Here is a 17379-nt window from a genome sequence, read left to right as displayed (position 1 = left end):
CCAATCAAGCCTTGCCAAGCGCAAGAGCCCTCACCCCCAGGCACCGTAGGGAGGCGCATCTGTATTTATTGCAACACCAGGTCCCCGACGTTGGACAGTCACTAACATGAGCCTCCGTCACCGTAGTCTGCTTCCGATTTTGCCCCACCATACGCGCAGGTAGAGGCAACCTCGCGCAGCCTCACCAACCCCCGGCCCTGCACCTTTATATTTCGGCACGGCCTAGAACCGCCATCCCTAACAATCTCGAAATACGACGGGCTATGTCTATCGTCTAGGGGGCCAATCGCAGTCACCATCGCACTCGATTTTGTGTACCCTCTTTTCGCGCCTTCCACATCTCACGTCGCACCTTCCTGCTTTCGGTAACGTCTGACCTGGTTCCTGGAACCCTGACATCTGGCAGCAAAACTGACAGCAGTCCGTAGTGCAAAGCCTCCTGAGAGAGCTCAGCATGGCGAGCAACGGGGCTTTTCCTCTGCCCTACGAGGAGATTGAACGCCTAGTAAAGTCCATCTACGAACCCGGCCAAGCGAAGAAGATCGCCGAAACCGAGGCGACCCTTCGCGTTCTTCAACGCTCTCCCCAAGGCTGGGAAATTGCAGATGCCCTCTTGAAGAGCGACAACGAGCAGGTTCGCTTCTTCGGTGCCCTGACCCTCACCGTCAAGCTCAACGCCGACTCGGCTGAACTAAGCGAAGAGGAATCCGAGCAACTGCTTTCAACACTTATTCATCATCTTGTCTCGCGCCCTAGCTCATCCATCGCCACCCGGAAAGTCAGCTCGACCTTGGCACAGTACTTCTCAAAGCCCGTTTCCGTATGGACCCACTGCATCAGGAGTCTTGCCGCATCGTTTGCCGCCCAGCGTCCAGTCCTAGACGAGGCTTTGAATGAACATCCTTCAACATGGGATCTCCTTCCGCAATTTTCCGATGAGCAACTTCTAGTTATGCTTGACTTTGCCATGAGCTTAGCAGATGAAGCCAAGAAGCCGTCTAACACCCCAGACCGGAAGTCACAAGAGCGCATGGTAGCAAACGTAGAGAGCGTTGAAATTCTTCTCCACGTTTCATTCGATCGTGGCATCAAATGGCTGTCAATCTCCATCGACGACCCCAACTACGCACAATCAGTGCAGCAAGGCGAGAAGATCTGCATCGCCGCTCTCAAGTGCTTTACCGGATGGATCTTCTACGCCCAATCCGAGTTCAAAGACGACCTCGAGAAGCTCCAACATCTCCGGTCAGTGAATGAGCTCGCACTTACATGTCTGGAATATCATGTCGAAGATGCCATGGAACTAGTAGCTGAGATCCTTGAGAACTACCCTACTTTCTTCGAAGCAAAACATCAAGAAATGCTCTGGTCGGCAATCTCAGGTCCATGGGGCATGGAGATACTCAATAACTCTGACGCCGAAACCGTTTCCCTCGCCCGGATCATTGTCGCCTACGGACAGATTCTACTTGATACCAAGGTTATCTACACGCGGCCAGAAAGCACACATCATCAGCAGGTCATGTCCTTCTTGCATAATCTTCTCAAATACCCAGACCCGGTAGGCGCTGAAGACGAGATTGCACCTGTGGTGCTCGACTTCTGGAGCAATTATGTCAGTGCTATCGCGGAAGAAACTTTCTTGTATGCCGCTGGAGAGCAAGTGCCCGACTGGATGAATACTGCAAAGACCAATGTTCTCCAAGCAGTTTCTGAGCTCGTACAGAAGATTATCTATCCACCTGCTGATGTCACCGAATCATGGGATTCGGACGCAAAGAAGACGTTCAAGGTCTTCCGCATTGACGTCCGAGATATCATCATGGAGGCATACGACCCGTTACGTGACGTGCTCACTGACCAGTTTGTCGATTTCGCCTTACGCGGACTAGGTGCGGGTGACTGGTTAGAGCTCGAGACTGGACTGTTTGGTCTGATCGCCATCGCCGACGCTTTAACTCAAAATTCTGACAATCGTCTAACCCGACTGTTCGAGCAACCATTGTTCGCAACCATATCCAGCACTGCTGGTGTACCGGCGATCACCCGAAGGACCGCTGTGGAACTCGTCGCCGCCTTGAACCACTTCTTCCTTCGAAACCCGCAGTTCCTCCCTCAAGTTCTTCCGTTTCTGCTCACAGCTCTTGCTCAGCCAGCTATCGCTCACGGCGCTGCCAAGTCTTTTGCTTCACTTTGCTCCGAGTGCCGGAAGTTCTTGATAGGGGAGCTGCCTTCATTCTTTCAAATGTACGAACAGTTCCTCACGTATGCCACTGCTGAGGAGTTCACCAAGAGTATGGTCTTGAAGGGAATCGCCGCTATAGTACAAGCTCAAGATACAGAAGAGAAGCAGTTCGAGGGTGTACGGCAGCTCTTCCAATACATCACACGCGATGCCATGCAGTCAATCAACATCACCAAAGAAGGAGGCGATGCAGAAGAAGGCCAAGTGCTGGCCCTGACTACTTTGAAGTGTCTTGCAAGCGTTGGAAAGGCAATGCAAGCATCGGACGAAGAAGTAGTGGACTTGGAATCTGACAAGGAGCCTTCGGTGTTCTGGTTGCAAGGTCCAGGCAAAGAGATCCAGAACCAGGTCATAAATCTTGTCAATTATATGACCCAGGTGTTTCCTGGAAACGATGAGATCATCGAAGCGGCGTGCTGTGTTCTCCGCACAGGTTTTAAGGAAACCGTGTCGGGTCCATTCGTACTACCTCATTCTGCTGCGATCGACTTCATTACGAAGACCACTGTGCAGACACCGAGACTACCATTCGTCTTGGAGACAGCATGCTGCTGGATCTCATCGCACAAGCATCATCAACCGGAAGGCTTCCAGGCCCAGGCCCAGCGATTACTCCAACACGACCTTAGCATCATGCGGGCACTGCAACATCCACGCAACGACCCGGAAATCGCTGTCGGCTGTATAGAACTGGTCCAGAACTTTATCAACACTGATCCCCGTATCATGACTCAAGAATCACCTGAGAATCTTTCGGGCATGTTCGGCTTCACGGTCGAGTCTATCAAGTCGCCTGAAGTCCTACCAAAACGCGCGGCTGCGAAGCTGTGGAAAGACATTTTCGAGCTGGCAGGCAATACGAATAGCCCTCACCAGGCTACAACGCAGGAGATCGTGGCGCACTTCGGTCCGACAGTGACGCTTGCACTTATGGCCAACGTATGCGGAGAGGTGGACTTTACGAGTTTAGAGCACATTATCGCACCTCTGCGAGCTCTAATTCGAGCCGATAAGAACTCTAGGGCATACATCACAAATGCGCTGGCAGAGCAGCCGCTTTTGCAGCGGTTCCAGCAGGATCAGGGTGTTCAGGATATGGTGCGCAAGCTCATCGAGAGCCTGACCAGGTAAGTTTGGCTCGTGATTTTGATCTCTGTATCTCGGTACTGACATACACACAGAAACGCCAGAAATGGCGCGGCCTTCAAGGACAGCGTAAAAGCTTTCTGGCAGACGTGCAAGCAACTGCAAATGCAACTACAGCCCCAGACAATGAACCCAGCACATCGATTCGCCCATGGATTCCCACAGCCCAATGCCTACTGAAAGAACACACATCGTCCAGCAACTTAAAACTCGGCAAATGCGGCCATGGCGAAGGTTAGACCGAAAGACAACTTGAAGGCAACGTTGTCGCGTACTAGTGACCGGACATTCATCGACTTTACCCGGCGCTCCAGGAATGAGTACGGAATGACGTGGATACCTCGCGACTCGATGAACTATCTTCTGTCAGTTTCATCCTCTTCGAGATCACAAGCATAATGATCGGTAGCGTGTCTTGCATATACCACATAGATATCCCCAAATGCATGCGGCGTACCCATCCATGTATCCTAGATTCCAATCGAAACTTCACAAACAAAACTGTCGACTTACCTGCAAAGCAAAGATACCCAGCCCAATCAGTACAGCCAATGGCTTGCTGAACACGCTGATTCCCAGTCCTCCAATCACACCCAGAATGCTTCCCATGCTGATTTGACGAACTGCCTGCGGGTTCATGGCACCTGACTGAGTAATGACTGGTGTTCTCGCTTCATTTGTGTAGTTGTTTGTGAGGTCATTTTTGATCTTGGTGATTGGATCCGGACCATCGCATCGTATGCGCTGCGCATTTCGGAACTGATACGCCATTAAAGGCGTCGACAAGATGAGTGGCGTGCTGAGCATCAAGCCCCTACGAAGGCCAGGAAGTAAGAAGGACATATTGGTCGCCGGAGATGATAAGCTCGGAGTGGGTGGAAGGTGTTGCTGCTGGAGGTATGCAGAGAGCTGCTTTTCGAAACTTCGGTCGGATCTCGGGAAACGCGTGGCTGAGCGGATGCAACGGATTGGGAGGAAGGTATGTCGAATCGGGATACACACAGGTAGGCTGGTCCTTGCTAAGCCAGTAAGTCCCAATGGCGTTGAAGACATGAGTGCTTGCTCGGAGCAAATGCTGACAATAAGGAAGCTCACATCCGAGGTAGTGATGTCATTGGCTCTATGGCGTTCCCCACTAAGGCCTTTGGGGTTAGAGCTCGGACCCTGAGTTCTGAGAGCCTCAAACGTAACGTCGCGTCTTGCGACACCATGTTGGACGCGTCAAATTTCCCATCTGGCATTGGACCTTGTCGTCATGCTATGAGCGCGTCCTGAACTTTTAATCAACTAACACGCACATTGACAGGTCATCATGGCGCTTCGAACGGTTCTTCTCACGGTTGCCAACCTCCTCATCCCGGTCGCGATACTGGTCTTCGCGACAGGCTTCTTCCCGTACAAACCTTTTATGCCCGGATTAGCGGAGTATGAAGAGCTTGCGTGGTCTGAGAAGATGGGAGAGGATTGGCAGAAGCCACCCGCGGCACCGTTTGACAAGCTCATCTTCATGGTTGTTGATGCGCTGAGGAGCGACTTCGCGTACGGAGAGGAAAGCGGCATGACTTTCGTGCAGAGGTATGGCAGTCCTTGAACGATTGCACACGCGCAATTGAACTGACTATTACCTAGTCTGATACGAGACGGAACCGCGCTTCCGTTCACAGCTCACGCTACCTCCCCTACCATCACCATGCCCCGCGTCAAAGCCATAACGACAGGCTCCATACCCTCCTTCGTAGACGTAATCCTAAACTTCGCCGAATCAGACACGACGTCCACCCTCGCGACGCAAGACACCTGGCTCGCGCAGATCAAGGCGAAGGACTATGATGATGGGAAAGGAAAGCTGATCATGTACGGCGATGACACCTGGCTGAAGCTCTTCCCGAACGTGTTTGAGCGCGCCGACGGCACAAGCAGCTTCTTTGTATCGGTCAGTCATGAGCTCTCCGCTGTATGTAGGAGTAATAGATTGTTGATTCTCAAGTGCAGGATTTCACAGAGGTTGACAATAATGTGACGAGGCATGTTCCTAATGAGTTGCTGAACAGTGACTGGAATGCTATGATTATGCATTATCTGGGCTTGGATCATATTGGGCATAAGGCTGGTCCTAAGAGGTGCACTGCTCTGGTCCTTCACTTGAGTAGCGGCACAATGCTAATCTATCTACAGTCCTAATATGGTCCCTAAGCAAGTCGAAATGGATGGAATTGTCCGCGACATCTACGCAGCCATCGAGAACGAAGACCACCTCTCCAATACTCTCCTCGTACTCTGCGGCGATCACGGCATGAACGATGGCGGCAACCACGGTGGCTCATCGCCAGGCGAGACCTCTCCCGCACTCGTCTTCATGAGCCCGAAGCTCAGCAAAGTTACTGAGGCGGCTGACAAGCGGAGTCCCATCAAACCGAAGAACGAAGGAGAATTCGAGTACTACCGCTTGGTTGAACAGAGCGACATTGCCCCGACACTTGCAGGTCTCCTCGGATTTCCTGTTCCACAGAACAATCTCGGTGTCTTCCTGAAGGAGTTCCTAGGATTCTGGGATAATCCGTCGGACCGCATGCAACTTCTCTACCGCAATGCTAAGCAGATGAAGAAGATCGTCGAAGCCAAATACACCAATCTACGATTTGACGAACAGACATTGACGGAAGGCGATCTGGGGTTCAGATGCTTCAAAGCTGGGGAAAGCCGCTCGCACCTATCTGATGGCCAGTTGCTAGCGTGTCTATGGCAGGCAGCTGTCGGTGTGATCAGCAGTGGTGCCGACTTCCAAGAAAACGTCTACGAATTCATGCACCAAGCCCAGGAGATGATGTCCAGCACAGCCTCAAACTACAACGTCACTCGCCTCTTCCTCGGCACCGGTCTAGCTTTCCTCATCTGCGCGCTGAGCTATTCCACACTCCCTGCTTTCCGACCCGCCACGCCAGCTGGCATCTACTACGGCTTCGCCCTCGTACTATACGCTGTCCTCATGTTTGCATCCTCATACGTGGAAGAAGAACACAACTTCTGGTACTGGGCCACGTCCGGCTGGTTCCTATGCCTCTTCTTCAACAACATGCGGAAGGAATGGTACAATAACTGGATTTTTCACCCTGCCATCATGGCACTGGCCATACACAGGATTGTCAGACGATGGAACCAGACTGGGCAGAAGTACGCTGGCGCCGACGACATCGTCAATAGCGGCCTCTTCCACGGTAACTCGTCCGTCATACTCTGGATTCTCATCGGCGCTACGTACATGGATGTGACCATTCGTATAGCCAGACATGTTGCGCGTTCTATTGCGACCTTCGACGGCGAACAGAAGATGCACAGTGTGGAGATTGAGTCCACGGATCAGAATCGCATGTTTGGAACTATTGCCGTTCTACCACTCTGCGGCACGGCGTTGATCTTCAAACTCGCCTTTACCGTCAAAGACGCACCCGAGATGACCTACGGCCTTAGCGCAGGCTTGGTAGAGATGGTCGAGACGTTGGAACTCGTAGGCCTAGCACGCATGGTATTCGGAGGTTTACTTCTAAGCGGAGTCTGGATTACCTTCGCAGAATGGACACGATCGCAGCGGAGAAAAAGACGAGGAAAGCAGGGCAACGGCGGTACGTCCTCCCCCTCATATGTGCAGTTGACGAACTTACTAACAGCACCCCAGAACTCGCCGTCGCCTTCTTCGACCTAACAACGCTCTTCCTGCTCACGCAGACAAAAGCACAAAATATACCCCTCTACTTCCTCTTCCGACTCCAATACTTCTTCCTCAGTAAGCCACCCCATCTCATCTCCACACCACCCAACGCCCCCTTCTCTCTGCACACCACGCGCTAACCACCCAACCTCACACAGCCCTCCTGGACCTCACCCCCACAGCCGCAACCCTAACAACCCTCCTCCTAACCCAAACCTCCTTCTTCGCCCTCGGAAACAGCAACTCAATCTCCTCCATCGACCTCTCGAACTCTTACAACGGTATCTCGGGTTACAACGTCCTCGCCGTCGGTGTACTGGTGTTCATGTCCAACTGGGCAGGACCTGTGTATTGGTCTTTGGCGGGTATCCTCCTGCTGGGTTCGCACGGTCGCACGCAACGCTATATTGATACTAGTGAGCTGCATGTTGCGGATTGGGTGGCGAAGGAGAGGGAGTGGTTGAATGAGCTGGCGCGGAAGGAGGAGAAGGGACGGGAGACGAGGAAGGAAAGGAAGGAGTGGGTGGGGCATGTTGCTTTGTTGACGTTTTGGACGGGGGGCATGTTGGGCGCTGTTATGCTGGCTTGTACGGTGTTGAGGCAGCATCTTTTTATTTGGACGGTGTTTAGTCCCAAGTTCCTGTTTGCGATGGCTTGGGGGATCGCGTGGCATGGTGGTGTCACGCTGGGGCTTGGGGGTCTGGTTTGGTGGTTGGGAAGTTGGTAGTATGATTGTTCAGTTATCGATGTGGTCGGGCGTCTACGTCAACGCAACGGTTTACTCTTGAGGGCCTCCTGGCTCATTGTCATCTTCCCACTCATCATCGTTCTCCTCAGCGTCGTTATCTTCACCCTCGTCTTCTCGAGGCTCCACTCTCTCCTCACTTCCCGGCCTCACTGTCCATCCAAGCGGACTCTGCACTTCCTCTTCCTCTCTTCGCTTCTCTTTTGCTTTCCTTGATTCTGATCTGTGTCTCCTGTCATCCTCGCTCCACCTAATGCCCACCCTGTGACGCGCTCTCTGCCAAGCCTTCCTCGCCTGTTCTACGTAATCCGCCTTGTCCTTGAAGTACATCAGGTTGAAGTTGACTCCAAACTCCGAAAATTCACGTGGATCGTACTTCGACAAGTCCAGTGTAAGCTTCTCGCCACAGTATGCGCATCTCGTTTCCGATACACCTGAGGGTTCGTATGCGGGAATACGAACTGGGCCAGTTGGTCTGACACTCGTATTAGCATTGTAGTTTCCAAACGACTTTTTGGGGGTTGCTGTCCGACGTGAGAAAGGTATACGTACGCGGTAGATGGACCAGCAGTACCCACACGTGGATCCTCTGGATCAGGCATTGTTGTTGTCGTCTCGCCTCCCCTCTCATTCAGTCGACCGCAATACTCGCATCGCCACCTATCTTGCATTTTCCCGGCCTCGGCGCTAGAGATCTTGCGTTCACTGGGCTCCTTCTTCAGGTACGCGTCCTCACGCCATGTATCCGCCACAGGGTTGCGAGGTATACCGTGGCCTCTTTTCTGGGTAGGTGAGTCTGGGTCGTGGTAGTCCGGCAGTGAGGATTTTGGAGATCGCGCCCTATCATGGCTGGGGTCGTGCTCGATTTGATCCGGGAGCGTGGAGCTGCGTCTTGGGGGCGGGGGAGTGGGCTGGCGTGGTTGAGTGGATGTGACTTCGGCGGGTGTCATGGCGGCGAGCCCAGACGAGATGGATGACGTACGGCGGCGCGTGTTGGCGCTGTAGATATAGGTTAGCTGCCATGTTGAGCCAATAGGTGAGTGAGATGGGTAGAAGACTGCTGGGGATGGCCAGATACTTACGCAGCGCTCTCCACTTCATCCACGCTCCTGCGCGGGAACTGTTGCTCACTTGTGCTGGTCTCATCATCTCCATCGCTGCGAGACGGATACATTAGCGGCGTATAAGCAGACAGAAAACCCAATATTGGGTCTCGCAGACTGCATGAAGGATTTCGAGGTCACTTACCTCGCCTCGCCGTCTTCGTCGTCGTCTGAGCTCTCTGATGAATCGACCCAGTCGTCCGAGTTTGCATCGCTCATGATGGCGTACTTCGCGGAGCGGGTTGTAGAAAGGAGGACTGTGAGAGCGCAATTGCGAGTAAGTCATGTTGGGTGGTGTGGTTCGCGACTGCCAGCGGACATGCCGCACGGTTGTTGTTGTTTCGGTGTCGTGCCTGCTTGGGTAGTGGTGTATGAGAAGGTGCAATACAGCTAATAGGAAACAATGCTCAAAGTTTACCCTGAAGGCGACGTCGTACTCTACGTTGCAATCGGGACAACATGGCGACGCACACATGTTGGGCTACGCAACATGACCGACTCATTATCAAGCCCATCGACAGTGATCTCGTAGGCTTCTCGGTATATAACATCCTACCACCAACGTAACGATGACATCAAAAATCCGCAACGATGACATCCCAAAATCTATGACGGAGGACAGCAGTACGAATATCACTCAAGCGAACATGTGTAGAATAATGATAAGGGACAGGGCAGCTCGGACACGTAGGAATATGACGACGATTCTGCCAAATTATACATTCAAATCTGATGGCTAGCTACGTCTACACGGGTATTCACAATGGCCGCGCTTTGAGCACCTGAAACCGCATCGTCATCGCTTTGTAATGAGCTAGTACTGCTCAACCGCATGTAGGTATGACTCTGATCGTCTTTGCTCCGCTTCGTTAGCTGATCAAAACTCATCGTCCCGTCGTCTGCGTTCATGGTCTCGGGCAGGTGGGTGACGATTAGCACCCGCACCTGCATTTGCGCCACCTCCGCCTCCACCGCCCCTCCAATTAAGAGGGTTGAGCATCCCGCCGAAAGCGACGGCTAGTGGCGGTGGTGCTGGTGCTGGGGCTTGTGGTGCCGGAGCTACATGAGGAACGTTCACATGAGCGTGTGCGGGAGCTTCCACGGGCGCATCGAGACGAGCATCTGCTTCGGCGATAAGGCGGTTGATCTGCGCAAGAGTCAAGTCTTCAGGAAGCCAATTGCCAGGATCGACAGCAACGTGAACTCGCGCATGCGGGCAGTCGTCGCGATGCCGAATGTCCTTGGTGTACTCAACGAGACACACCCAACAGAAGTTGTGGCCGCACTGCTCACCTGGAAATGTACGTTAGTATCGGATATCACGGCTGATGTTTGACCTTATTCGAGACTTACATGTCATGTGATCGCATCCACCGTGCTTCTGGATGTTCATACCGCACTTTGGGCATGGCTTGGCTCCCATGGTCTTGACAGCCCTCTTAGACAAATCGTCCTCTGCCTTTTTCGCCTGGTCACACCCACCTTTCCCGTGCGACGTCCATGGGCGATTGCACTTCAAGCAAATTTCGTGTTCGCAGTAGGGGCAGGCGACCCGCTGCTTGCTGCTTTTGGTGTTTTTGCAGTCTTCGATGGAGAAGTATCGGCCGCACTTGGCAGAAAGACAGGGGATGTATGATTCGCCACTAGATAGAGCGTGCTTCGTGACGGCTTTGTCGTAGCTGCAACGAGTTAGCATATTGATCAATGGTGATACAAGTGAATGAATTACTCTTCGAAAGCTGCCTTACTAACTATGGCCTGAAGAGCTGCATAGTCTAGCGAATAGTCGCATTCGTGGACTGGGCAGCTCAACTCTGCATCCTTGAGTTGACGATCGGCGACCTTCGTCTTGAGCATCTTTGCGACACATAAGTTGCAGATAGTCTGAAGATGTTCGCAGGCATCATTGGGGACCTTGAAAGATCTAGACGTGTCCTTGATTGTTGCGCAGATTGAGCACTCTTGCTTCTTCGGTCGCTCTTTTTCCTTCGGTATCGGAAGCTTCTTGCGTGTCTTCGGCTCTGCTTTTGGTTTAACAACAGCACCAGCCTTGACACGAGCGACAGCTTTGGAGTCCTTCTCAAGAGAGGCCTCTGGTGCTTCAGGTGAGATAGCTCTAGTTTTCTTGCGAACAGGAAGCTTACGACCGCGCTTTCTGCCGGATGTGGTAGGAGCAGGCGAGGTTCGGGAGCCGGCTTCGGGCTCTGGGGTTTCTTCGATACGAACAGGGTTATTGCGGGTACCTATCGGGCCAGAGGGCTCAGCATAGTTGACACGGCGGTCCGGCCTAGCTCGTAGTCGGGTTGAAGGGGCCATTTTAGCTGTTAGTTGATGCTAGCGGTGGTTAGTATATGATGCAGTGCCAAATATACGGTTAGAAGGTTCTCTTATACGCCCCATAGCGTGTTCCCGAACCCCGCAGTAAAGTCAAGAACCTTTCTAGGCTACTGTAACGGTAGAGCATGTATAAGTTAATAACAAACGGGCAATGAAGCAATGTCGGTCTCGGCGAGTGCGCAAACGCACGTTTACCTCGGTTGGTAGAAGAAAGTCGTAACCGATGTTCCAATAGTGAGAGAAGTCGCAACGTTGGGTGGTTGAGAAGGAAGGATATGGGATGGAAGGCCGATAGAGCACTGGTAAAGGTCCATCTCTGTCCGGGCCCTTAAACCATCACGGTCGACGCGAAGACCATCGTGAACGGTCATCTCGTAACGATTCGTATACTGCCATATGCCAAAGTGCGTCCTCAATTGCCGCTCTTTGAGAAAGAATCTCCACGTCTGCCATTTGGCTATATCGACAGTCTCTCTGTAGTGCAAGCTGGTTGAGAGGGGTTTTTCGGTAGCTAAACTTCTCTACGCGTGTTGTCAGCGTGTCGTTGGATGGTTTGTGTGAACGCGCAACTTCACGGTGCGGCTGATGGAGGTGAAAGGAGGTCGGGGAAGCGCATGACGTAGCGATATTAGCGTGTTCGGAACATCCCGAGGTCCCAACCCGGCCACATTGTGTGTCGCGCGATTCTGATTCCACGACACCATTCGCGCTCTCGCGAGTCACTCGAACCTCGCACGCGTCAATTCGTCGCATATGCCCAGCGCCTGGGTCAAACGAATCGCTCGATCCCCGAATCTCGACCGCGTCATAGCACAACCGCTGGGCCTTACGAACGCGTTGACAGACAACACGAAGCCTTTATATTGGCTGTATACATGTGGACAAGACGAACAAGCGCTTGGACAGCCAATTCGTCATTACAAGAGTCGCTCTATCCGTTATACATATGTGCAGGGTGCCTGCTTTGGATCGTACACGGCCATGAAAACTAAGCTGCTGTGGACGTCGGCATTCACTATCTCTCGTATCTTGCCCGAAATCCGTCTATTATGTTGAATTGACGCTGATAGTCTCAAATTCAGTACTCCTTTGCAAGCACTCGGTTGTTTCTTTTCGGTCAAACGACTGTTCGCATCGCGACTTTTCGGTGCTTTCGTCTTCGACTACCACCTACTCGCACGCGCTCTACCTCGTGTACTGCTTCAATGACGGTGACGGTCTCATAACCCGCAATACCAACGCCTCTGGCAGGTCTACCTCGACCTGACAGTTTCCTTCGCTCTTTGACTGTATCAAGGTAGCTGCCCAGCGCGCGAAGTGGCATACATGGACGATGGAGGTTCCGGAAACGCGACCACTTTGTCCCACATCTCCGAGACCAATGATAATCATCTTCTGGGTTGGAGATATAGTGGAAGCCCTGAAGATCTGGCGCCAGTCTTCAAGGCGGGACTCTATGAGACCGACAAATCCAGCCCCCACTAGATCAGGCATTGTGTATCCTCCATCATTCATGTCTCGTTCACATCTGATTGAGTCGCCATGTCTTCCCGGTCTCGGCAATTCTGCAAGTATTCCCAACGGAGCCGATAAATCGACGTAGATCTTGCTCGGTGTTGAGATCTTCCCGACGATACTTCCTGCTGATGTTGTAGAAAGACTTCCAGACGTTTTCGGCATGAGTGAAGCTAGATTCTCCAGCGATTTCGTTTTCACCTCACATCTCCTGGTAATAGTGGATATGATCTCTTCCCGGAGCGCTTTGCAACAGCACAGAAGTGGCAAAGGCTTCGTTTCGCAAATTGGTGCCGCATAGACGATGGGACTGTCATGAACGTCAAGCCATATCTGTTCTCTAAGTTCCAGCGGCAATACACCGAAGTTACCCAAACTGTGTTGAACTGATCGACGACCTAGACGAAAAGATGCTCTCACGAATGAGAGAATTCGCAAGTATAACATACTGTGTTGAAGCGTTGTCGAGTCCAGGGCTAATGCGAGACGGTTCATATCGTTGTGCGAAGAACTCATTTTTGTAGAGTCCAGAGCTGATGCGCGACGGTCCATGTCCATTGTTGTAGAGTCCAAGGCTGATGCGAGACGGTCCATGTCGTCATGCGAAGGACTCATTATTGTAGAGTACGTTCCATTCATATGGAGAAATGGAGTGAAGCGTTATAGTAAGAGCCTGACGGAGTACCAGCTTAGGATGTTTTGCAACCATGGTTGTTGATGCTCTTAGTTCCACTCGGATTGCGGTTGTGGACCAGACTGCCGCTCAGTTCGCTCGCCAAACTCTAGGCAGCGATATCAGCTACGGTACATGAGCAGGCCCTGCAAATACCATCCATAGGCTAACCTCGACTCTACACGAACATTCTGATGTATAGCAGTGGCCGCATTGAATGGTAGATGATTCGCACCATCATTGCGCGATCGGGGACTGACATGTATGGAGAGGCTCGGTATGACGCGATTGGTGGAGTGTGCTTGTTCCTCGTCCAATGATACCCATCGCCCATGTTGGGTGGCTGATCACGGTCACCGGACCTTGGCAGCGTAGTGCCTCTGTGCCGTCCCATACCATCACGGCTGACAGCAATTCCTAGGTATACGCGACATTTGACTGCACCACATTCACTGACAGGCAGCGCTTTGCGACACCATCTTTGGTCCGGTGCGTCAGGCCTCGCTCATCACACCTCGTCCAAATGCGTCTTCTTCAGATCACCAGCGATGGTGACCTCAGCCTCGTCGAACATTTCGGAAACAGCATTCCTCCTTACGCCATTCTATCGCACACATGGGGTGCTGACGACGACGAGATTTCATTCAAAGATGTCAAAAAGAACCGCGCAAGAAGCAAACCTTTCGGTTACCGCAAAGTCCGATTTTGTGGAGAACAAGCTCAAAGGGACGACATCCATTTCTTCTGGGTCGATACATGCTGCATCAAACAGGAGAGTAGCCAGGAGGTCGGCGAGGCCGTTAACTCCATGTATCGCTGGTACCAGAATGCGGTCATTTGTTACGTGTATCTTGCCGACGTCACTGTTGGAGCCGCCTCGCCTCAAGATACAGACTCTGAGTTAGCGTGGCTATCGGATTTTCGAAGCAGCAGGTGGTTCACTCGGGGCTGGACACTCCAGGAACTCCTTGCTCCTATGTCTATCGAATTCTACTCACAGGACGGATATCGACTCGGGGATCGTACGACACTCCTCGCACAGATTCAATGGACTACTGGTATTGCTGAAGCAGCTCTACTTGGAAGCCCACTGTCGAACTTCTCAGTTGAAGAACGAATTTCATGGGCACGCAAACGCACCACTAAGCGGGAAGAAGATGCAGCATACTCATTACTCGGACTTTTCGGTATTCATATGCCCCTGATATACGGAGAAGGACGGGAGAACGCGCTGAAAAGACTGCAGAGAGAGGTAATCAGAGCTTCAAGAGAAGAGCCGCTTTTACCGATGTTGAGCTCGCCTTCTGCAGTCCTTTCGAGCGCCACAAACTCGCACCCCAGTGGTATCACGACTGCGGATGAGTCGAACCCTATCGATCACTTTGAATTTAGTAATGCAAGTAGCAAGGATCCTTTGCATCAAGCTCCAACGATGCATGCAGCTTTGGCAGCGATTCAATTCATATTCAGAATCGACGAGACCAGACAGGAATCCATTTTGGAGGCGGGCGAACGTCCAAGGATCATACGCGTCAATGGGGGTGTTACAGGAAAATGGTGGAAGTGTGGGTCAGATGTACGTGAGATACCAGAGCCGCCTAGTGCATGGAGAGTGTTTACCACTACTTCTATCTACTACAACGGGGGTAAAGGATTTTTTGTAGCGGAAGGCGGTAAGACAATCCCTCCACGTTGTAGAACATTCCACTATATCGTAGTGCAATCTCTGTCACCCAGATCTCACAGTACCATGATGGCTCTCCCTTGGTTTTGCGACGATCAACACACTAACTCTTTCCATTACAGATGCACCAACATTTGGCCCTGAAGAGGGGCAGTGGAACAGTCTCAGCTTCGACCACGACCACAATGAAGACTACTCGTCCAGTCTCAGTCTACATGGGACACACTCAACATTGAGGTGCCAACGACGTGACTCCGTCTGGCCTGATTTTTATTGCCCGACATTTACCATGGCCCTTCGAATTTGACGCCGTACCAACAATATGGCGGCCTAAAGGGTGATCTTTCTATCTTTCTTGCGCTCATGGCTTTTTCAATCAACCCCAATACACTCGTATCAAAGATGCCACGCCTGCGAGAACACGCTGCATGGTACTGCCATGCAAACTCCGCAAACGACGCAAACGGAAGTATGTACGAAAGCATTGACACTGGCCACAAGTGGCTAACAGCAGCACAGGATTTCACAATCGTGGTTTTGTGGTGTACGTGTACTGTGGCCCTGATCTAGGTAGTACGGCCGAAGATCTTCAAGCGTTTGAGGCCGGGCGGTACGGAAATTATTTCGATTGATGATATGAGGAGTTCATACCTAGGTAGTTCCAGTAATTATCCAGCAGAGCCTTCGTGGTCTTTCCATTATCATGAACGCTCATCCATGCCAAGGGCGTCCACGTATGGTGGTCATGCAACAGACCTCCTCTTCCTCGCTAAATATCGGGGGTGTAGGGTGGGGGAAGAGAAGTATGCTTTCTAAATGCCAGCAAGTTCAAGAGCTGGTTTTCGTCTATGGTGAAAGTCGCATGACCCCAACACGGTGCTCATGCCCCCGCACGACTATTGAGATACCTAGGTAGTCACCCTTCCCAGGTTTCTACCGGTGCAGCGGAAATTGGCCACTCTCCCAAGTTGCAAGACTTATCCCATCACAGACGCTTTCTTCGTCGCCCAGCTTTCATCTTAGAGCTCACGAATGTATTCTTATTGATCCTAAGTACCACAAGTGAAATGCTACATACCCGTGGACAGAATACTACTTGGAAAAGTTTTCGGCTAGATGATTCGACAGTCATGAAGCGCAAGGCTAAAGAGTCAGGCAGCAACACTCGGAAGAGCTCGTCCACGCTAAGAATTGCAGTGCAACGCTGGATTAGGATTTCGCGGCTGTGTTTGCGGATGCGCGCGCTCGCTGATTGGATCACAGTATACCCCACCTCAAACATGACGTCCTTCCCAGGTTCGAGGATAACGAGCAAGGCGCCATCGGGTGGCTGTGCCTGCACAGCCACAGTCCGTACGTCTCATCCACGCTAAGAATTGCAGTGCACCACGCGTTGAGATGGTAAGCCCGAAGTCTCAGGCTCTCACTGCTGACACGGGATGGAAGCACAGCTGGTCAGCGCTAGAGAATGCAGTACAATCAATATCGATTGGACGGCATGGCGATTGCATGAGTCCACGGGTGGGTCTGATAGGCCGGCTCCTCCACGCTAGAGATTGCAGTGCACGAGCCTCAATATCTAAGTAGCTAGATTCAACAACTAGCTACATAGGAGGCACGTGCAAACACCAGGCTTGCGCAAGATGTATCAAGCATTGTCAAACCACACGTGATTGAACAAACAGGGTGGTTCACAATATGCTCTCCATTATGTATGTCATTCTGTGTAGCCACCGATTGACAAAGAACTGAGTCATGAAGCAGACCACACGTGCGGATAACCATAAAGTCATGTCGCAACTAGTACGTCCTAGCACTCAAGGAAGACACTGAACTAGCACGCTGCAGTCGACATCACCGCAAAATTATGAATGTAAAAGGGTTCAAAGAAAAATAGACTCCAATATTGTTTACCACTGTTGTCTATCACCATGGTGCGCGTTCAGGATTGGCCTTCCCGTTGGGGTAATATAATATAAAAAGAAGAAGTGAACGCCTACCCCATTTCCACCTAAACGCCTATCCATGTGTAGCCCACTCGGGTCCGACCCATGTCTCATTCTTGTGATGTGTGACCAAAGCATAAAAACTCCTTGACCCCTATCCCCATACCGTACATCTTGTGTATACATCCACCTCATACAATAAAACAACTGAACAGGTCTGCAGACTATATTGACCCAATACTTCGCAAACTAGGTTACCCAACGTCGACGTAAGCTCCA

The 17379-nt window shown here is 51.8% G+C and overlaps 5 protein-coding genes across 5 annotated transcripts; 2 read left to right on the top strand and 3 right to left on the bottom strand.

Moving 5' to 3' along the window:
* Window positions 1-454: 454 nt before the first annotated feature.
* On the top strand, window positions 455-3571 carry J4E84_003586 (uncharacterized protein; the record flags this gene model as incomplete). Its single annotated transcript, XM_049386198.1, has 2 exons — window positions 455-3372; window positions 3427-3571. The coding sequence occupies 2 exons, from the start codon at window positions 455-457 to the stop codon at window positions 3569-3571; spliced, it is 3063 nt and encodes a 1020-aa protein (XP_049246047.1).
* Window positions 3572-3594: 23 nt separating this feature from the next.
* Window positions 3595-4162, bottom strand: J4E84_003585 (uncharacterized protein; the record flags this gene model as incomplete). Its single annotated transcript, XM_049386197.1, has 2 exons — window positions 3595-3747; window positions 3905-4162. The coding sequence occupies 2 exons, from the start codon at window positions 4160-4162 to the stop codon at window positions 3595-3597; spliced, it is 411 nt and encodes a 136-aa protein (XP_049246046.1).
* A 541-nt stretch (window positions 4163-4703) lies between these two features.
* J4E84_003584 (uncharacterized protein) lies at window positions 4704-7824 on the top strand (the record flags this gene model as incomplete). Its single annotated transcript, XM_049386196.1, has 6 exons — window positions 4704-4966; window positions 5021-5324; window positions 5384-5511; window positions 5567-7011; window positions 7065-7172; window positions 7256-7824. 6 exons carry the CDS (start codon window positions 4704-4706, stop codon window positions 7822-7824), a joined length of 2817 nt encoding a protein of 938 aa, XP_049246045.1.
* Window positions 7825-7875: 51 nt separating this feature from the next.
* J4E84_003583 (uncharacterized protein) lies at window positions 7876-9164 on the bottom strand (the record flags this gene model as incomplete). Its single annotated transcript, XM_049386195.1, has 4 exons — window positions 7876-8317; window positions 8395-8841; window positions 8925-8999; window positions 9091-9164. 4 exons carry the CDS (start codon window positions 9162-9164, stop codon window positions 7876-7878), a joined length of 1038 nt encoding a protein of 345 aa, XP_049246044.1.
* Window positions 9165-9822: 658 nt separating this feature from the next.
* On the bottom strand, window positions 9823-11261 carry J4E84_003582 (uncharacterized protein; the record flags this gene model as incomplete). The annotated part of the gene is made up of 3 exons (XM_049386194.1): window positions 9823-10238; window positions 10299-10624; window positions 10675-11261. The coding sequence occupies 3 exons, from the start codon at window positions 11259-11261 to the stop codon at window positions 9823-9825; spliced, it is 1329 nt and encodes a 442-aa protein (XP_049246043.1).
* Between the last annotated feature and the right edge of the window lie 6118 nt (window positions 11262-17379).

The sequence above is a fragment of the Alternaria hordeiaustralica genome (genome assembly GCF_023758085.1).
Source record: "Alternaria hordeiaustralica strain BMP 2776 chromosome Unknown scaffold_5, whole genome shotgun sequence".
NCBI lineage: Eukaryota > Fungi > Ascomycota > Dothideomycetes > Pleosporales > Pleosporaceae > Alternaria > Alternaria hordeiaustralica.
Note: the sequence above shows the minus strand (reverse complement) of the source record. Positions and strands in the feature narration are given on the sequence as shown.